The 22,364-nt window shown below is 35.7% G+C and overlaps 1 protein-coding gene across 5 annotated transcripts in view; it reads right to left on the minus strand.

Annotated features, from left to right (window-relative positions):
• Positions 1–22,364, minus strand: part of shank1 (SH3 and multiple ankyrin repeat domains 1) — a 670,907-nt gene that overhangs the window by 280,102 nt on the left and 368,441 nt on the right. For all 5 annotated transcript variants that reach the window (XM_039776090.1, XM_039776091.1, XM_039776088.1 and 2 more), the window contains exon 15: positions 18,847–18,922. In XM_039776090.1, coding sequence (XP_039632024.1) covers positions 18,847–18,922 — 76 coding nt within the window. The remainder of the gene's footprint in view (positions 1–18,846; positions 18,923–22,364) is intronic.

The raw sequence follows: 22,364 nt of genomic DNA on the forward strand, positions 1-22,364 counted from the left end.
TGTTGATTCCAAGTATTTAAACTCATTCACCTTCTCCAACTCTACTCCTTCCATCCTCACCATTCCACTGACCTCCCTCTCATTTACACACATGTATTCTGTCTTGTTCCTACTGACCTTCATTCCTCTCCTCTCTAGAAAATATCTCCACCTCTCCAGGGTCTCTTCAACCTGCTCCCTACTATTGCTACAGATCACAATTTTATCAGCAAACATTATAGTCCAAGGAGACTCCTGTCTAATCTCATCTGTCAACCTGTCCATCACCATTACAAATTAGAAAGGGCTCAGAGCCGATCCCTGATGTAATCCCATCTCCACCTTGAATGCATCCATCACCCCTACCGCAGACCTCACCACAGTCACACTTCCCTCGTTCATATCCTGTACAACTCTTACATACTTCTCTACCACTCCTGACTTCCTCATACAATACCATAACTCCTCTCGAGGCACCCTGTCATATGCTTTCTCCAGGTCCACAAAGATGCAATGCAACTCATTCTGCCCTTCTCTATACTTCTCCATCAACACCCTCAGAGCAAACATCACATCTGTGGTGCTCTTTCTTGGCATGAAACAATACTGCTGCTCATTAATCATCACCTCACTTCTTAACCTAGCTTTCACTTAACTTTCCCATAACTTCATGCTGTGGCTCATCAATTTAATCCTCCTGTAGTTACTACAGTCCTACACATCACCCTTATTCTTAAATATCGGCACCAGTACACTTCTTCTCCTCTCCTCAGGCATCCTCTCACTTTCCAAGATTCCATTAAACAATCTGCTTAAAAACTCCACTGCAATCTCTCCTAAACACCTCCATGCTTCCACAGGTATGTCATCTGGACCAATGGATTTTTCATTCTTCATCCTCTTCATAGCTGTCCTTACATCCTCCTTGCTAATCCATTGCACTTCCTGATTCACTATCTCCACGTCATCCAACCTCTTCTCTCTCTTGTTCTCTTCATTCATAAGCCTCTCAAAGTACTCTTTCCATCTGCTCAACACACTCTTCTCGCTTGTGAGTACATTTCCATCTTTATCCTTTATTACCCTAACCTGCTGCACATCTTTCCCAGCTCTGTCCCTCTGTGTAGTCAGTCGGTACAGGTCCTCCCTTCTTAGTGTACAACCTCTCATACAACTCATCATACACTTTTTCTTTAGCCTTTGTCACCTGTCTTTTCACCTTGCGCCTTATCTCCTTGTACACTTGTCTACTTTCTGCATCTCTCTGACTATCCCACTTCTTTGCCATCCTCTTCCTCTGTATATCCTCCTGTACTTCTCCATTCCGTCACCAAGTTTCCTTTTCCTCCTTCCTCCATCCAGATGTCATACCAAGCACCCTTCTTGCTGTCACCCTTACTATATCTTCTTTTTCAACTTCCAGCATTTGATCCTTGGCTCTGCCCTCACTCTCTTCCTCTTCTCGATCTCCAATTAGAGTCCAGACTGAGATGTCAAAATATATAATAGTGGATGCTTAGAACATTGATAAAACAAGTGCACAACAGATCAAACACACTCAAACTGGACCATCCTAAGAAGGAAGCAAAAACACCTAAGGATGTTTCTAGGAGGATGACAGGGTATAATAAGACAAGACATAACCTATGGGGCGAACAGTGAAGATGACACAACACCCTCAGACAATCAATTGAGATTCAAAATGGTTACATGACTTACCCCCATAGACCTCCAAATCACAGATACAGCTGAAACACATACCTTTCCATGGTGTACAGAACATGATGTTGTAAGAAAAAAAAGTGGTAGAACTTCTGCTACAACAATATATGAGGGGGCCCCTTTAGACTTTACATCCAGGCTGAAGACTTACTACTTTTGTTTACCATACCATGAGAAGAACTGCTGATTTAGACTACTGAATTATAACTAATATGATACTTATGAACTGTTACTAACCCTCCCCTATTCTGTTTCTCTTGTCGGTATCCTTATGTGCCACTGTTCTACTGCCAAGTTGTTTGCCTGCCTATGGAAAAGTCATCTCAGATAAAGGAGCACTGGAACCTTCGGGTAGAACGTTCCTTTCATCAGATTAGCTAGTCTAACACTGACTCAGCTCTAGAATAGCCAATAGGTGAGAGGTGGCTTGTTGGCCGAGATCTCCAGGACTCTGACTGTGTCTGGCTTATCTAACTCCTTTTTGACAATTTGGCAGTGATTCTAAAAATAGGTGATGGACAGATATTGTTATTTTTCACTTATCTTAATTAGTTTCTACTTTGTTTTTAATGTATTTCAACAAATCTGCATGCTTGTATATGACAGTTCTGTAATTAGTGAGTGGTATAATCTATTATTTAATTTTGCCTTGAGAGTTGCCGCAGGGCTCTGTGCCTGCATTTTGTGAGAAGAGCTGTAAAAGAGCAAAGTAGTTTGCACTATTGTATTATATTTCTGAGGTGAAAATTATAGACGGGTCATCTAGAGAATAGGATGGAAAGAGCATTACTTGTATTCTGTTTTGATGCCCATTGCACGCCCACCCTACCTGGTAGGGGATCTCTCTCTGAATTGCCCTTCCTAAGATTTCTTCCAATTTTTCCCCTACAAGGTTTATTTTGGAAGTTTTTTCTTGTCTTCTTAGAGGGTCAAGGCTGGGGAATGTCAAAAAAATTCCTGTTAAATCCCATTGAGGTATTCCTTGTGTAATTTTGGGCTATACAACAAATGCATTGCTGCTGTTGCTGAAAATGGTTAAAAGATCAGGTCACACTAAGGACTTTGTATGAAACGTCTATGTTGTGGTAAAAAAAACAAGACTATGTTTGATATTATGCTGCAGTGACAATTGACTGTTTGCTTTTACTGAGCACTGTTAAAAAATAAATGGGAGATGTAACAAGGAACTGCCTTAGCTGAGTGTAAAGGCAAATAGTAACAAACAGCAGACTACAGAAACTAAATATGTGCAAAGTGAAGAACTTGAACTAGGTCTGTTTTCTGCACAATTAATAAGATTCAACAACAAGCAATTTTTTCAGGCAGATTTTGTAGTAAATGAAAATAATAATCTAGGGAAATTGATAAGAGAGCTTCCATTATCAAAATGTATAAAAAAATATATGAACAGGTATTTGCACATTTGCTAATACAGCAAGCAAATACTTCAAAAGGTGAAAACATATACTGAGAAATATATCCCAATTTTGGATCCAATACCCTGTTACACTGTCACATACTGTATGTAATGTGCAAGAAATTTGTCTGCCGCTGATAACTGTGACAGGATGCGGGACCAGTGTTACATGGCTAGAAAGGACTACAGAAGCTCTGTATGAATTTGAAACAAATTAAAAATGTGAGTCTTGCAGAAAATCAGAGAAGTTGGTGTTTGGTTGCAGTGCTTTCAAGATGTGTTTAACAATTAACAGGGGACAGTGAAAGGTGTTTAAGCTATGACTTGAGTGAAGCCAGATGAACTTCATAAGTTTAAAAGGAGCAGATCATTACCATTTGGTACCATACCATTTGGTATGAAGGTGCTAGCTGATAAAAAGCTAGACAGACTTGAGCATGCTGGCATACAGTGCATCCGGAAAGTATTCACAGCGCGTCACTTTTTCTACATTTTGTTTTGTTACAGCCTTATTCCAAAATGGATTAAATTCATTTTTTTCCTCAGAATTCTACACACAATACCCCATAATGACAACGTGAAAAAGGTTTACTTGAGGATTTTGCAAATTTATTAAAAATAGCAAAATACCCACGCTTCGCAGCGGAGAAGTAGTGTGTTAAAGAAGTAATGAAAAATTAAAGGAAACATTTTGAAAATAACATAACATGATTGTCAATGTAATTGTTTTGTCACTGTTATGAGTGTTGCTGTCATATATATTTATATACACATACATACATACACACACATTATATATACAGTATATATATATCTATATCTATATATATATCTAATATCTATATATATATCTATATATCTATATCTATGTCTCTCTCTCTATATATACACATACATACTGTACATACATACACACACACATTATATATATATATCTATCTATCTATCTATCTATCTATCTATATATATATATATATATATATATATATATATATATATATATATATATATATATATATATATATATATACTAATAAAAGGCAAAGCCCTCACTCACTCACTCACTCACTCACTTACTCACTCACTGACTCATCACTAATTCTCCAACTTCCCGTGTAGGTAGAAGGCTGAAATTTGGCAGGCTCATTCCTTACAGCTTACTTACAAAAGTTGGGCAGGTTTCATTTCGAAATTCTACGCCTAATGGTCATAACTGGAAGGTATTTTCTCCATTAACTGTAATAGAGTTGAGCTGAAATGACGTGGGGGGCGGAGTTTCGTGTGACATCATCACGCCTCCCACGTAATCACGTGAACTGACTGTCAACGCAGTGCGTAGAAAACCAGGAAGACCTCCAAAAAGCGCTTAAGAAAACATGCATTATATACTTGAGAAGGCAGCGAAACAATAAGAAGCGAGCGAGTGGCATATACTACCATATTCATGAGTGCTGCTACCTCGGAAAGAAAGCAAGGTGTAAACCTAAACTTTAAATTAAGTTCATAGACAGGCTACCGCTGGCGTTTCACATGCCCACAGGTAATGCGGGATACAAGTTTAATGAGAGGACGAGGATATAAACGAGAGTTTTGATCACTTTGTAACTAAGTTAAAATTGTAGGTGAAGGGGTGTGCTTATGCAAATTCCGAGACTGTGTTTGTGGGGATTGACAGTTAAGGCGGGGGGAGTCACGTCATCATCTCCCTCCCACCTCATTTCGCTCTGAGCTGAGCTCATGCTAACGCCGTCTTCCGAAGCAACTTCGTCAGACTGCCACCAAATACTCACAGAAAAATCCACAAGTTAATACACATGCTGTCTCTAGAGTTTCTACACACTGAATCCTCCAGGCACTACTTACAAAAGGTCACATTGACAATCGTGTTACGTTATTTTTAAAATCTTTCCTTTTCTTAGCACAAGCACAGCTGAGAAGCTTCGATGCATGTGCTCCATAACGCGTTAAAAAATAATGCATTTAATCACACTTTGCATTACAAGCAAAGGGAGCTTTTGTCAATGCATGAATTCCTGGTACACCGATTACATTGATCAGCGCATCCCGATTCATTTTACCCTCGCACCACCTTAGTTTGAGAAGAAGTATGAAAAAATATGAGGTTAACACAGAAAAACAGATCACCAATTCAAGCTTTAAGAATAATCGATTCGCCATCAATAATTGTTTTGGTAAAGCCATCCTCCTTCCATTTTATAATTTTTCCACCACTAGCCATGATTAAATGAATGGTAAAAAAGTAAGAGCAAAGCGAGGGTGACTTATTTAGACAGGCATATATATGACAGCAACACTCATGACAATGTCAATCATGTTACGTTATTATTAAAATGTTTCCTTTTCTTTTTCATTACTTCTTTAACACACTACTTCTCCGCTGCAGGCGGGTATTTTGCTATATATATATATGAATGACCTCCAAAGAGCGCTGAGACTTTTGATATCATGAACGTGTCTGCAAAAACTGGGGTCTCCTGCCCAGCAAAAGTCGAGCAGCCAGCGCGCGTGCATAGCTGTGCCGGCCTTTGAGACGCTGACGGCCTTGAGGCGCTTCTGCCTTAAGTCAAAGTGAGCACTTTTAATTGTTTTCATCCTCCCCCTGCGCTATAGCCCAAACAAGTGCAAACACGGGACCCCTTTTCTACACCACGGCAAAATAATATTAAGGCGATTCACACTTTCTTTTGCACGTATACGATTATCAGGTCCTCACCTCGAATTATGAAGACACGCACACGAGTGGAGGACTGACAGTGCCATCACAGCCGATTAATGGCGCGGACGTCTCACCAGTCTACACAAGACCCACCGCGACTGTCCCCAAAAGGCGAGGACACAAAACTAATTTTCTTTAAATGCCGGTAAGGCACATTACCAGAGGCACAAATTTGAACGTTCACATAGAAAATGTAATTTCAATGTACCTGTACTTCTTAAAACGTTAATGTTTTACTGTTTAATAACTTATAGACTATAATTTATTATTTTTCCCTTGCACTCAGTGACCAAACCTATACACACACATATAGACACATACAAACATACACACAAGTATATGTATGTGTATATATATATATATATATATACACACACACACACATACATACATACATACATACATACATACACACATATATATAATTTGTGTGTGTATGTATGTGTGTGTATATATGATGTAGATAGGTATGTATGTATATATGTGTATATGTAGATATGTATATAGATATGTAGATATGAAGATACAGTATGTATGTGTATATATGTATGTATATATATATATATATATATGTATGTGTGTGTGTGTGTGTGTGTGTGTATATATATGACAGCAGCAATCCAAGCTGTGAGAAAACAGTAAAAAGGAGGCGTGTCAGACGTCGTGGTACATTTTCTGATGCAGCTGCCGAAAACAACTTCGTGACGCTGCCGCCAAATACACAAAACAATTACTTTGACAATCATGTTACATTATTTTTAAAATGTTTCCTTTTCTTTTCATAACTTCTTTAACACATGACATCGCTGTGAAGCTGGTATTTTGCTATATATATATATATATATCACAGCGACACTCATAACAGTGACAAAACAATTACATTGACAATCATGTTACGTTATTTTCAAAATGTTTCCTTTTCTTTCTCTTTCCTTCTTTAACACACTACTTCTCCGCTGCCAAGCGCGGGTATATATATATATATATAGATAGATAGATATATATATATAGATAGATATGAGAACAACATATATATATATATATATATATATATATATATATATATATAATATATATATAGATAGAGATAGATAGATATATATATATAGATACATAGATAGATATGAGAACAACACTCATATCAATGACAAAACAATTACATTAACAACCATGTTACGTTATTTTTAAAATTTTTCCTTATCTTTTTCGTACCTTCTTTAACACACTACTTCTCCGCTTCGAAGCGCGGGTATTCTGCTATATTAAATAAAACTCCTCAATGATATACGATATGCTTCCCGCGCGCTGCTTCGCACACTGAAAAGCTCTAACAGCCCGTATTGATTTTTCATTGTTTGCTTTTCTCTGTCTCACTCTTTGTGAGAAATACAGGCAGATACTTATCCATCATGCAATACCATCAGGGAGACGTATGATTGGCCCCATTATCTGCTTCTGGCGGAGGGGGTGTGAGCAGAGGGGCTGTTTGCACAGTCGCTGTTTGCTTAGAAGATACGGACGCGCCTGTAAAAAAATGCTGAAAGGCTACCTTCACATTGATCCCTTCATTTATCGCGGTGCTTGCATACTTAAAAGCGCCCCAGCCCTATTGATTTTTGATTGTTTACTATACTCTCTCTCTGACATTCTCTGCTCCTGACGGCGCACCTTGAAGAGGAAGATATGTCTGCATTCTTTTAATTGTGAGAAAGAACTGTCATCTCTGTCTTGTCATGGAGCACAGTTTAAACCTTTGACTAAAGGGTGTTACTTCATGTCTAGAGGGCTCCAATAATGTTAAAATACGTATTTAGAAGGTCGTAAACAGGTTTTCAATGCTCTAACTGCGAAAATATTAGATTTATAAATAAAGAATCCTACTTCTTGGAAATCCATTTATGTGGCTGGAGCGGATCAACCTCTAAAAACGAGGGTTTACTGTACAACTGTGCGTAGAATATTTACAAAACAGTGTGGGAGAGTTTCTAAGAGCTTAAAATATATAAAAATAACCATACAAACATATGGTCTCTACTTCGTGGATTTTCACCTATCACGGGGAGTTCTGGAACGCAACCCCCGCGATCGAGGAGGGATTACTGTACGTACATTGGTTTCGGTTAGTACAGGGAAGCTGCCTACCAAATTTCGAGAAGATCGGGCCATAGATAAGAAAGTTCAACATGGCGGACTTTGTTTGACCGTTATGACCATTAAGCATAGAATTTCGAAATGAAACCTGCTTAACATTTGTAAGTAAGCTGTAAGGAATGAGCCTGCCAAATTTCCGCTTTATATCTACACGGGAAGTTGGAGAATTAGTGACGTTGGAAAGTTCAATATGGCGGCCAACAGTGGTGACATACCAACGAAATAAGTACGTACATCGGTTTCCATTAAAAGTTCAATATGGCGGCCGACAGTGGCATCATACCACCGAAATAAGTACCAAATTTCAGCCTTCTACCTACACAGGAAGTTGGAGAATTAATGACGTTGAAAAGTTCAATATGGCGGCTGACAGTGGCGTCATACCACCGAAATAAGTATGTACATTGGTTTCGTTTAGCGCGGGGAAGTCGCCTACCAAATTTCATGAAGATGGGGCCATAAATAAGAAAGTTCAACATGGCGGACATTGTTGACCGTTATGACCATTACGCGTAGAATTTCGAAAAATGAAACCTGCTTAACTTTTGTAAGTAAGCTGTAAGGAATGAGCCTGCCAAATTTCAGCCTTCTACCTACACGGGAAGTTGGAGAATTAGTGACGTTGGAAAGTTCAATATGGCGGCCGACAGTGGTGTCATACCAACGAAATAAGTATGTACATCGGTTTCCGTTAAAAGTTCAATATGGTGGCCGACAGTGGCATCATACCACTGAAATAAATACCAAATTTCAGCCTTCTACCTACACAGGAAGTTGGAGAATTAATGACGTTGGAAAGTTCAATATGGCGGCTGACAGTGGCGTCATACCACCGAAATAAGTATGGACATTGGTTTCGGTTAGTGCAGGGAAGCCGCCTACTAAATTTCATGAAGATGGGGCCATGAATAAGAAAGTTCAATATGGCGGATGTTGTTGACCGTTATGACCGTTACAAGTAGAATTTCGAAATGAAACCTGCTTAACTTTTGTAAGTAAGCTGTAAGGAATGGGCCTGCCAAATTTCAGCCTTCTACCTACATGGAAAGTTGTAGAATTAGTGACGTTTGGAAAATTCAATATGGCGGCCGACAGTGGCGTCATACCACCGAAATAAGTACATACATCGGTTTCGGTTAGCCCAGGGAAGCTGCCTTCCAAATTTCATGAAGATGGGGCCATAAATAAGAAAGTTCAACATGGCGGACGTTGTCGACCGTTACGTGTAGAATTTCGAAATGAAACCTGCTTAACTTTTGCAAGTAAGCTGTAAGGAATGAGCCTGCCAAATTTCAGCTTTCTACCTACATGGGAAGTTGGAGAATTTGTGATGAGTCAGTGAGTGAGTCAGTCAGTCAGTGAGGGCTTTGCCTTTTATTAGTATAGATTGCAGAAGAAGCTGACTAGCACACATATGGTAATTGAGGTTAAAATTTAAATTTTACTGTTATAATATCATACTACACCTAAGCGTACCACAGAATAGTCATCCAACCCACCAATCTCATGGGACAGACAACACCTGTCTTCTAGTTCAATAGTTTTCAAACAGGAGGCTGAAATACACCTAGCAAGGTTGGTGGTCTTAAAAAAATCAGTTCCAGTTCTGGAGGTTGTTTCAAATTTGCATCACGTAGTTTTTAAATAAAGATAACTGAAAAAGTTCTGCAATTGTTGCTTGAAAGTAGTCCTATATTAATGTACTTATAGACAAGAGCTGTAGTTCCTAGTCAATGTAGTATATGAGTAGCTGTCATGAACGGCCAAATCAAATGCTCTATGCTAGGCTGTATTCCATTTTTATTGCTTCGCCACACAGCCCTCCTGTAAAAAGTCTCCATTCCTGTGTCAGTCACCCAATCTTGTTCTCCTCTTCCATGTCCACTGTCTGTGACAGTTTCTACCTGTGGGGTCTGAGGTAACAACTCCCTTCTGAGGTAACAACTCCCTCTCATTCCATTCCTCTTTAAACCAATCCAGGGCAGGGAAAGATGCACCAAGACAGGTTGATTCTTGTGAAATACAGCATCTTAGTAGGTGAGTGCTATCTTTCTCACCTCAACAGTCAGTTTCTTTCTTTCTTCCCCTGTCTCAGGTCTGGTCAATCAATTTTACAATATTTTTAGTTTGGGTAAAATTGTTTGCTGTATCATTATTTTCAGAATTATTTTCTGGTTTTCAAAAACTTTGCCCTTCCTTAAAAAATAAATACAGGAACATGTTGAATCAGGATGCAGAACTGTGCAGGCAATGAAGCAGGCACAGCTCTTATATTGACTTTGAACCATTTGTGATTTTTTTTTTTTTTTGACAGTAACTTATTAGTTACTTTTCTCATGCTTTAAATCTGGATTCATATGCAGCTGAAGGTTTTCTGTAAATGTAAAATATTGAAATTTTAGGCTGGTTTTTATTCCATACTGTCAATCTAAAAGTAATTCGAAAAGGTTACAAACTATAAGCTATAGAACCAGTATGGTGGCCCAGTGGTAGTACTGCTGCCTTACAGTAAGGAGACCAAGGTTTGTGTCCCCGGTCCTCCCTTCAGGAAGTTTGCATATTCTCCCTATGTTTGCATGGGTTTCCTCCCGGAGCTCTAGTTTCCTCCCATTGTTCAAAGACTTGCAGGTCAGGTGAATTTGTGACACTACATTGGCCCTTATGTATGTTCGCCCCGTGATGGACTAGTTCCCTGTGCCAGGATTTGTTCCTGCCTCGTGCTCTATGTTAGTTAAGATAGGCTCCAGTAGCCCTGCTACCCTGGTCTGGATTAAACGGGTTAGGAAATGACATGACATGATATTTGGGTTATGCATTAATGAAAAAAGCACTGATCCACACAAAAACCTCTTAATAATCCCTTGTTAAAATTCACAAATGCAATGTCAGGGTAAATAAATATCACCTTTAGTTGTGCCTTGTAAGAGTTTACTTAACAATTTAAGACCAAAAACAATTTCAAGTGGAAAAGTAATTCTATCATGACATTAAATCTTATTTTCCTTATGTAAGAATTATTGACTTATCAAAACATTTGTATTTATGATTATTCAGCTTACTTTAAGAAAAAAGTTGCTTCCTCCAGATTTTTTTTTGCTAAATAAAAACAAATCAACTCCCACTTTAAGTTTTTTTTTGTTTAGTTTTTGCATATGCATTTTTTGCAGTGTAGAGATATCACATGACATTTAAATACATTTGCTTTGATTAATGGATCTGTTATTATTTACAATCAACTTGTGTGACCTCTATTAGCAGAAACCAAGATCCAAGTTTATGCCCAAGTTTACAACATTAGTTGGGAGCCCTGAACAATTGGCACATTTTGGGGGGCCTTGACTTCAAAAGGTTTGGGAACCCATGTTCTTTAATCTTCTGTACTACTCTTAGTTGCAACACCGTGGCATACAGTGGGTATAGAAAAGAATTCCCCCCATTCAAAATATTCACATTTTGTTGCTTTTCAGAATGAAATGAAGACACACACAAAAAATATATTTTTCCAGCTACTCAATGCAATTTATAATAGTCAAGTGAAAAATATATTATCAAAAATTCAGAAAAAAAAAAAATAACCAGAATCACCAGAAGGGGGTGATTTTTAAACGATTTTGTTTAACTTGACTCCTCTGTCCATTTGTTTGTCTAGGTCAAATCTTGCAACTGATTTTAAACCCACATTTGGTGATGCAAATTTCTTAAAATTCAATATCGATGACAATACAATAATCTGTGAAAACCGATGCAATTATGTAACAAATTTCTCTGTAATTAATGGTTATGCGAGTCCAATTAACACACACATAGCAATAAAGGAGAGAGAATATAGGTGTCATATAGGAGCATACAAGTGAGAGACGCATCGGATTGCCCCCACTTGTCTCTTCCATTGAGTGGAGTGGGTAAATATGCATGCCAACTTGTTTACTCTTGTGAAAGAGTAGCCTTGATGATCACGTTGAAGAAGTATGGCTGAAAGCTTGATATTTTTTTTTTTGCAGCAACCGAGCGCTAATCCCATAAGAGCCAGAAAAATGGAGACCAAAATATAATTCTTTTTAGCATTCAAATAATTCTGCAAAGAAGATATATTATGTAATACTTTTAAAGAAGCGTTCCATTCATGAAAAATGATTAATTCAATCAACTAATAGAATGGTTGCTTTAATCATAAAATATAAAAAAACAACATCGTAATTACCCACCAAGCTAAACAAGTTTCAAAAATTGTTTGAATCAATGAATTTATGTGCACCCCACAATTTGATTTAGTAACATATAAAATTGTGGTTAAAGAAAAAGTTATTTTTTGCTTTTTAATGCATTTATAACTAAAGTAAGTAAAATCGTTTTACTTAAAAACATCGTTTACATATTTTATTTCCTGTACCCACTGCAGGAATAATTAAATCGTGATATTTAGCTAAGAAGAGATTATTGCAGTGAACAAAAAAGAAATTAGCAGAGCAAAGAAAATAAAAAACATTGTCATGTTGTGTAACTAAGTATGTCGTGCATTTTTATCACTACAGTCATTTACAACTCAGGTAGACCCAAATTATAATGCAGAAAATCCAAAATACAGACAAAAATGAATTCAAGGATGCAGTCCACTAAAGTGCTAGTTACTGTAAGAAGACGTAAAAATTTGGGAGAAAGAATGCGGTAGGCTGTGTTATATCAACTCCATGCTTATGTGGGTTATTATTAAGATGCACCAGTAATTAATTTCAAAACTTGGCACTTATGTCTAAGAAAATGTATTGCCAAAGCAGCACAGTGGTTAGTCTTAAGTATTAAGCAAAAAGTAAAACTGACAAAGATGCTTAACTTAATGCAAAAATAATAAATAAAATTGAACAAAACTACAAATGAATCACCACAAACAAAAGGCCAGTGAAACATTACATTAGCATTCAAAATGATCATAATGGAGAGTGAATAATGAAAAATTTCAAACACAAATCACATTTGACTCAATGATCCAAAAAAATCTTTCAAAATTTGCATTAAGAATTGAAATCATTTCACAGTATAGAGAAATAGTCCATGATTTATCATGGATAGAGCAAGCTAGTATACAAATATAGCCATATATTTAATACCTGATGTTTAAATTGCATGTTGATTTGCACATGCAAGTAAGAATTTCACCATAGTCTGTACATGTGACAATAATGACCATATAAACTGTCACAGCTGTGTGCATAGGGAGAATCTATGAGTGCCTGATATGGCAACACTTCCGCCTCAAGTATCTCAGACATTGTGGACACTAATATTACTTCTTTTTCACTTGTAGACTAAAGAATGTCAACTTCAGATTTTACATCTGGGTTTCAACTGTAGGTCCCAAATCTTCAACCCCAGAACCTATATAGGAAATGTAAGCACGGGGAGTTGGCAATCACTGTTAAACCCACCTCTGAAAGGTCATATTTCAGATGAAAGAAATTCACAATTGAGGACCTTGAACCTGAAAAGAACCAGCTAGAATAGCCTCGAAATGTGCGGTACACACCCAGTGATGTTGTTGGACTTTCCTTTCCTTTTTTCATTATTTTCACTATGATTAAATTGGGTGCCTGATTGAACCCTGGCCCCCTACAATTGCCCTGTCTCTTATTTTTACAAAACCTATAAAATAACTGGCACAAATAAAGATGACTGTTTCATCGTTTACATTATGAAGGGGGTTATTTGGCATAATGCTGAAAAACAGCTACTGTATGTTCCAGCTGCCACCTAGTGTTTTTTTTTATAAATACATAACCAGTACTAAGCCAGAATGTTGCCAGAATAAGCAAAGACATAAAGGGTCATGCCATCATTTAAACAAAATCACTAGGCTACTATAGTAATAAAAATGATGCTACATATGAACTTTCTTTACTACTTGTGTTACATTTGTTAAATTAAATTATTTTATAGCTTTGAATTTTTGAAGTACATTAGCATGACGAACCATCATTTATTCAAACTATGGCTATTAAAAAAAATCACATTATCTACTTTTAGGGCAATGGCTGATACAGTCAAATATTGCTTCTGCCAGTTATATTCAAAAGTGAAATAAAGTAAAATAAAATAAATAAAACCTGAAATAAAGCAATTATTATGTGATTGAAATGTAGACTTTCAGTTTTAATTTTAGCAGTTTACCCAAAATGTTGTATGAGCCACTTTGGAATCACAGTCATTTTAATTCATGGACATTTGACTGACAAGCTGTTCCATAGCCAGGTGGGAGCAGATCCCTCATACCCTCATTATTTCATTAACAATTAAGCAGGTAAAGGGTTTGGAAATTCCAAGCATGGAATTTGTATTTGGAAGATGTCATTGTGAACTCTAAATATGAGGTCCAAAGAGCTGCCCATGTAAGTATAAATTTTCAAATGCATTCGCTGACTAAGATAACTTATATTAAAGTTTGATCATTTCAATTTTTTTAATTTTAGTAATCAATAAAAATGGAAATAGTGAGAGCACTGGAAATAAATTCTCCCATTAGCTTTAAATGTCATGGGGATTATTATCTAGTAGTATTATCTTGGACTCTGACCTAAACTTTAAATCACATATTAACCATATTACTAGGATGTCATTTTTCCATTTAAGGAACATTGCAAAAGTTAAACCTTTTATAATGTTGCTGAGAAATTAGTTTATGCTTTTGTTGTTAGTCAGCTAACTTACTGTAATGCAATCATGACTTGCCTACTTAAGTAAAACATCAGTTGGTTAGTTTAGAATGCAGCAACAAAAAACGTAATCAGAAAAAGAAAATCCAAGCACATCTCACCAGTTTTAGCATTGTTACATTGAATACCTGTGTTCTTTAGGATTGACTTTAAAATTCTAATAATGGTGTATAAAAATTTAAATAATCTTACTCCTTCCTATATCTTAGACCACCTGTCCCCCTACATTCCAAGTCATAACCTTAGATCTTCTAATTGTTGCCTGCTTATTGTTCTGTATTAAGGACTCTATTTCTCTCAATTACATATCTGTCTAATGTAAGTATAAATTATTTATCTCTTTTTTGTATAATATTTATTCCTTCTTATTCTTATTATTCATAAATATGTTTGTGGTGGCTCAATAGCTTTCATACACAACAGACTGCAATTCAAGTAATGTGAAAATGGCATTGATTGATGTGTGCTATTGTTGGAGGGTCTGTGAGTAATTATTGTTTAGTTTTCTTAAACATAATATTTTTGAAAGTATGCCCAATAGAGTAGTATTCAGTAATTGACAATTGAAAAATAGCTATTAATACCAAAATTACCAATATTAGAGTAAAAATCAGTATCAATATTTCCCTATTAAAGAAGAAAAGGAACTCAAACAAGTACCCTATACAGCTATTAATATTAGTTAAAAACAGCAATTCATTAAAATGATATAAGTAAGTAAGAACTTGGAAAGGAATTGAATTATTGTATACTGTATCAGGAACACAAATAGTACACAATGACACGATAGACTCAAAGATTGGGGCTTAAGCCACTGAAACGCCCATCTCCTGAAACCACTGTTCATTTTTAAACCCGCCCTAGGCTTGTATTATTAAAGGCAGCTGCACATTTCCCATTTTTTATAATTAGTTCAAACACCATTTAGTTGCATGTTTATAACATTGGTACTTTACATTAAGATAATATTGTTTAATTAATTCAGTCTTATATATGCTTACACAGTTTCCTTCCCCTTTCATTTATTTCCAGAGAAGTAACTGTTTTACTTAACTTACCTAAAGCAGCAGGAGAAGGGCACAGCAGCTGACAGATGATTAAAAGACCAAATATACAAGATATACAAATTCAAGTAAAGGTTCTCAAGGTAAATTGATATAGCAAACTAATTCATAGTTGAAGTTGCAACAGAATGTTTCTCTATTTTAAGATGGATGAGTTTGCAAATTCGCCAATGCTTTTCAATGTGATATTTTGAAATTTTAAAAGTTTGTACAGTCCAATCTGTTTGAGATATCTCAACAACAACTGAATTAACTTGACAAATTTTTTGAAGAATAAGTGTGCCACAGCTCAACAAAACTGGTTCACTTGAGCCCAAGTTGTTTCCTGAGAAGTGACCGACAGATAGATGGACATAGGCTAGATGCTACATACATTATATGCAAACACACCTAAAAAAGGAAATAAACACTGCTGTCAGTGGACCACTGTGTTAGGTATCTATGTCATGCAAACAGACGAGACCAGCCTTTGTAATAAACTTGTGGTATCTGATGATAGAAACCACAGGGAAAATATCAGGATCAAATGACTACTCAGAAACCCTCAAAGTCCCAATCCAGTGAAGTTTGTAAATTTTGGAAAAGAACTTTAAAAACAACACTAAGATCTGAACTGCTTATCATCTGTGAGATCTGCATCCCTCAAAGCCTAAACGTTTATTAGTTAGATTCAATAAACTACAGGATGAAGAAAACTTGATAGTCCATCTCAGAGAGGAGCAAATTACATTAGAAAATATCTGAAGCCATACATTCCTAGAAATCTCTCCTGTCACAACTGCAAAATGGGGCTTATTCTACTGCATTAAACAGTGCCTACAAAGAGCTGAAATCAGCTATAGTCTTCTGTTCACAGCTACACTGAAAATAATGATTAATGATCAATTCTATGTCTGTACTTCTACAGGGGAAGTGGAACAAGAGCTAAAAATATTGATTCCAACAAACTTTAAAACATGAAATGAGAATTCTAAATACAGGAGCCAAACTGTGTAAAGTGCAACAAATTGGTTGAGTAATTGTGTTTGCAATTTGTACCAGATTTATTATTACAATTTTGTACAGCTAGTCCACCTGTACCCTTTTTGTTTACTATCATTTTTCTCTCTATTGGAATATGTTAACAACATTTTAATCTTATTAGTAATATTTTATAATTTATTTATTTTATAATTTAATTATGCTTAATGCACTAAATTAGTATATTAGTACAGCAATGCAGAAAGTAGTTGACACGTAATGAAAGTCAGAACTTTTTTTTTTCCACAAGTACCTGTAAACATACCTGTACTAAACAAGTAAATCAAGACAATTTAATAGTACCTTTACTGACTTATGACGTTAGTTAGTGAGCATAGTTTGATAAAACATTTAAGGGGAATACAAGGAAAAAATGCAAAATGAAGTAATGTTTGTCAGTGTGATTAAGTGTTTTAAATGAATGTCTGAATTTGTCTTTGTGTGTGTGTATTTGAACTTTTATTTCACTAACCTTTTGCTCTTAACCATCGACAAAAACTCAAACCCACAACCCGTTGCTGCTTTGAAAGTCACATGACTTTACAGTCAGGTTATCCATCCTCTGCTAAAGATTAATCTGCTTTGTGTGCATTAATTTCCGGTGAGGACTAAATATAAATATTTTGACTTCTACTTAAATGACTTCAATTTGTATGTTGTACATCCCACAAGATTAAATCAATTAAACATGATCGAGTTATGTTCAAAACTGGAACATAAACAATATATGTGATGTAATATAAAGTAAATACATTTTTGTAAATGTAACAACCTGCCATTTCCCTTTTTTTCAGTTTTCTTGCCCACTATCAAATCATCAAGTACAATACCATTGTCATCTCTCATTATACTTTTCTATTTTGGAGCCTCTATCACTATGCCCTACATTCTCGAATCACAACTGACATCTTGGCACCCATCATTAGATCCTTCATTATTAAACTATTTATGGAATTTAAAGAAAGCATAATTTACCCCAAATGTTGAACCAATGGGCAAAATTGCTAGACTGAAGGATTGAGAAGTTGCTACCCTCAGTGATATCACAAGACCAAAACAAATTTATTAAATGCAGACATTCAGCCTTGAATCTTCATTGGCTGTTTAAAATAATATTCTTGCCCACAAATTCTGGCATAGCAAAAAACTTATTGTCTTTGGATGCAGAAAAAGACTTAATCAAGTGGGATTATCTATTGACATTCTACAATGCACAAGTTCAGGTTTGGTCCCAATTTATCTGTATGGATTAAACTACTTTATATTAGTTCAGAAGCCTCTGTCAACATTACAAACACAATCTCTAAATAATTTAGATTAGACCGAGGTACTTGACGAGAGTGCACCCTCTCACCAATGCTTTTTGCATTAGCTATTGAACCAATGGTTATTTAGAAGAAACCAGTAATAAAGGGGATTATCAGTTTTAGTATTAGTTTGTGTGTAATAACTTGTGTTTATTTTTATGTTTGTGTAGAATGTGTGATTCTAGTTCAAAACAATCATAATATAAATAAAAAAAATACAGTACATAGTTTCTTTACAATGTTTTAGTTATTATTTATAAAAAAAAATCTAAATTAGTCATTTTTTATTAAACTTCATATTTCTAAATATAGTAACGAAAAATCTTGCATTCAGTAATTTAATTGTATGCCTTATTATACTTTGTTCCATATAAACTGAGTATTCTTATTTAAATCTGATTATCCCATCTATTTTATTAACCAGATCAACAGTGTTTTTAATTAGTTTAGATAATCACTCTTTTGTAACATTATTTGTTTATTGATTAATTTTTTGTCTATTTATATAAAATTGTGTGATTTTTAAAAGGTGTTGAAATAATTATCAAATTATTCATGAACGAAAAAGGGAAAATAAAGAAAGTTTTAGACTCATTCTTATGCTTACCAACAACAATACAGCAAATTATATTCAAAATTATTCAAGTATTATGGAATGCAGACAAAAAAAAGTCTAAATTTCTTGTAAAACAAAAAGCCTTATTATCACAGTTAAATAATGTTGAGCAACACAACTGTATCTTACCTTGGGGCATCAAAGCTGTCATAAGAACCCACAGTGTAATGGCGAAACAGTCTCTTGGCTTTCTCACTTCGGCTTTCTATAAAAATAAAAAAAAAATTAAAATGTAAGCAAAGAGATCTAAAAAGCCAGTTTTTATTTCCATATAGTGTCCTGCAAAGTAGACTGGCTACAAAGGTTGACAAATGCAATGTAGCAAAATGAATGCTGAAGTGACAAAACACACTTTTAGTAACATAATCTTGAGGTCATTTGGCAAAGTAGGTAAGAAATCTAAACCTTCCAATGGAATATGAAATTGCCTATAAATTACTTGGGACCCCTTAAAGCTTGTAAAAATGTAAGAGTCTGATGTACTCAGAAAATCCGGTCATTCAAGAAATCAGTCAGCACTTACAGAGGAAAAAGTGAAGAACATAGGGTAGAGAAACCATTGTCTTCACCATATATACAAATAAGGCTGCAAAACTAAAAAGAAAAAGAATTGTTTTTTCAGTCCCATCACTCTCAGAGAAAGATCCTCTCTAAAGTTAAATTATAAAGTGTCCTACTGAATCTCTTAAACTAAATAAATGCCACAAGATTGTATCTCTTCTTGTGTTTTATTCTCTGGTTTCACATGACAGTTACTTTTCTTGATGACTAAAGCAGGATAAGTAATGTGTCTTCCATTTTACTAAAGTAAAATTTATTTTAAAGTGAGCACCACAAGGCGGCAGACTTATAATAGGAAATCCTAAAATAAATGTAAAGCCCAACGTTCATTCTTCATTTATTAGAATTTGAATGATGTTAAGGCAGACGAAATAGAACACATACTGGAAAGCCATGTACAAAATGAGGGAACTACAATTTACATGTTTAATTTAATGTTTTTTCTTCACAGATAAAACTAGGGTCCTTTATAAGTGCAAGTGTACCGAATTAAAATATGCAAGAACCGCCTTAAATTACATATTAATATTAAGATGTTAGGGATATAAAGATACTCAGATGTTGCCGTAAAGTTCTACTAAATAAACGAGTAGAACCATCAAAGTTATAGATCTTTCTAAAAATGATTGAAAAGTGAAGAAAAAGTCAAGACAAATTAGGACAGATAAAGACAGCGTAGAGTTTAAGCTTCTGAGCTATTTAAAAATGATGCCTTTTCTTACATTCTGATTTGTATGCATTAATTTTAGATCAGAACTGTGCTATTTAAAAATGTGGCCCAACCAATCTCTGTGAGGTAGGATAGTGGGACCTTAAGCAGAAGGAAATTACACTGCCTTACGCAAGGTACACCTTAAGTAATTTCAAAAAAGCTTCTCAAGCCAAGTGACACAATCACAGCATGGGGAAAAAATATGAAGAGAGGTGAGCACAAATTGGCATTAGAACATACGTTTGAATTTCTATTTGAAAATTTAGATTATGGCAAATCACTTTAAAACAGTTTTTAATTAAACAAACAACCAATTACCTGTATAGGGTGGTCCAGATGTAATTATGCAATTTTCATTACGCTATTAACTTATTACGTTTATTACATAGTAAATCACCCCAAAAATCCCGGACCATCGAGAAGTGTGCGAACTGATGACATGAAAAATCATCTTTGCGCCCAACTAGAATTGTCCCTGCATAAATCAAAGTCATCCAGACGATCTGGACCTGCATAATTAGATCTGGACCACCCTGTAGTTATCCAACAGAGTTAGAACCAAAATACAGTGATCCCTTGCTATATCGCGCTTCGACTTTCGCAGCTTCACTCCATCGTGGATTTTAAATGTAAGCATATCTAAATATATAGCATGGATTTTTTGCTGGTTCGCACATTTCTGCGGACAATGGGTCTTTTTTATTTTATGGCCTAAAAGCACATATTTATTTTTTGATTGTTTGCTTTTCTCTCGCTCTCTCTCTCTCTGACATTCTCTGCTCCTGACACGCATTCTTTGAAGAGGAAGATATGTTTGCATTCTTTTAATTGTGAAAAAGAACTGTCATCTCTGTCTTGTCATGGAGCACAGTTTAAACTTTTGACAAAATGGTGTTATTTCATGTCTAGAGGGCTCTAATAATGTTAGAATACATATTTAGAAGGTCGTAAACAGGTTTTCAATGCTCTAACTGTGAAAATATTAGATTTATATAGGCTCTAATGATGTTAACAGTGTGGGAGAGTTTATAAGGGCTTAAAATATATAAAAATAACCATACAAACATATGGTTTCTACTTCGCGGATTTTCATCTATCGCGGGGGGTTCTAGAACGCAACCCACTGCGATCGAGGAGGGATTACTGTAATAAAAAGAAAAAGGATAAGTTCAAATCCAGGTTTTTCTTAATCATGAACAGGAGGTACAAAACAGGTCCAAAATGCATGAAAAAAAAAAAACATGATTTCTGATCTGGCCACTTTCTGTCATGTCACATGGCAATGAATTTGATACGTATTCAGCCTAGTACCCCATTTGAAGGTGGCTCAAATCTGATTTGAAAATAGTGGAATTCTGAATTCACACAGCTCCTGAAACATCAGATTTGTGACACATTAAGGCAATAAATTGGATTTGAGTCACTTCAGTCTGATAATATTGAATTTATTCTTAGGGATGATAATAAAGAATACATTTTCGTTCAAGTTCATAGTGAGCTATACAAAATAGAAACCTTCTTCATTTAAAGAAAGACTGAGTCTTGGTAAAATAAGTAAATAAAATGTTTCTAAGTGCTGTGAATGCAATAAGTCAAGAACAGTGTCAAAGATTTTGATGATGCAGGGGCAGTGGCCATAATTCATGAACAAAAATGGGAAAACACTTGAGAAACAGAACTTGCTTCAATGATATTCGTTTGGGAAAGTAAAATGGAAAAAGTAACATGGAACTTTATTTTTTATTTTTAAAGGAAGAAAATGTGTGAGGAAAAAGTAGATCACATAAACCACGACAAAGACATTCCAGCAAGATAGAAGTAGAATGATAGAAGTAACAGCACTCATTTGTGTAGATGTCAAGCTGCATCTTTGCATGCCACTGTGCACAATGGGAACTGCCAGGGAACATTAATCCATGCCTGTGCTGTTAGAGCCCTGGGAATACAGCACATCTTTATACTGCACCAGAGAGAAGGTACTTAACTGGTATAGTGGCAAGAGATCAGACAAACATCTTCACTCTGACAGGGAGAGAGAGAGATACTACTAGGGATAAGTGGGACCCTGCTGCACAAGACAGAGAAATTGCCAATTGAGCATAGAAACACTCTTCAATCTGGTGGACCTATATAAAGTATATTTAAGAAGTTTCCCAGATGGCATGGCCTGGAATTAATTATAGCATGTGATATACCAGGGCTAATGCTACTATCTGCTGAGTCTGAGACCTAGAATTTGCTGCCAGCCTCTCCTTGTGAAGAAGTGAAATGGCAAGGAGCAAGGACCCTGAGTGATTTCTCATTGGTAATACTAGTGGATGGCTGGAAGAAACCCAGTTGATTGTGGAGCACACACCCAATTACAGCTGTTAAT

The sequence above is a fragment of the Polypterus senegalus genome, chromosome 13, assembly GCF_016835505.1.
Source record: "Polypterus senegalus isolate Bchr_013 chromosome 13, ASM1683550v1, whole genome shotgun sequence".
NCBI lineage: Eukaryota > Metazoa > Chordata > Cladistia > Polypteriformes > Polypteridae > Polypterus > Polypterus senegalus.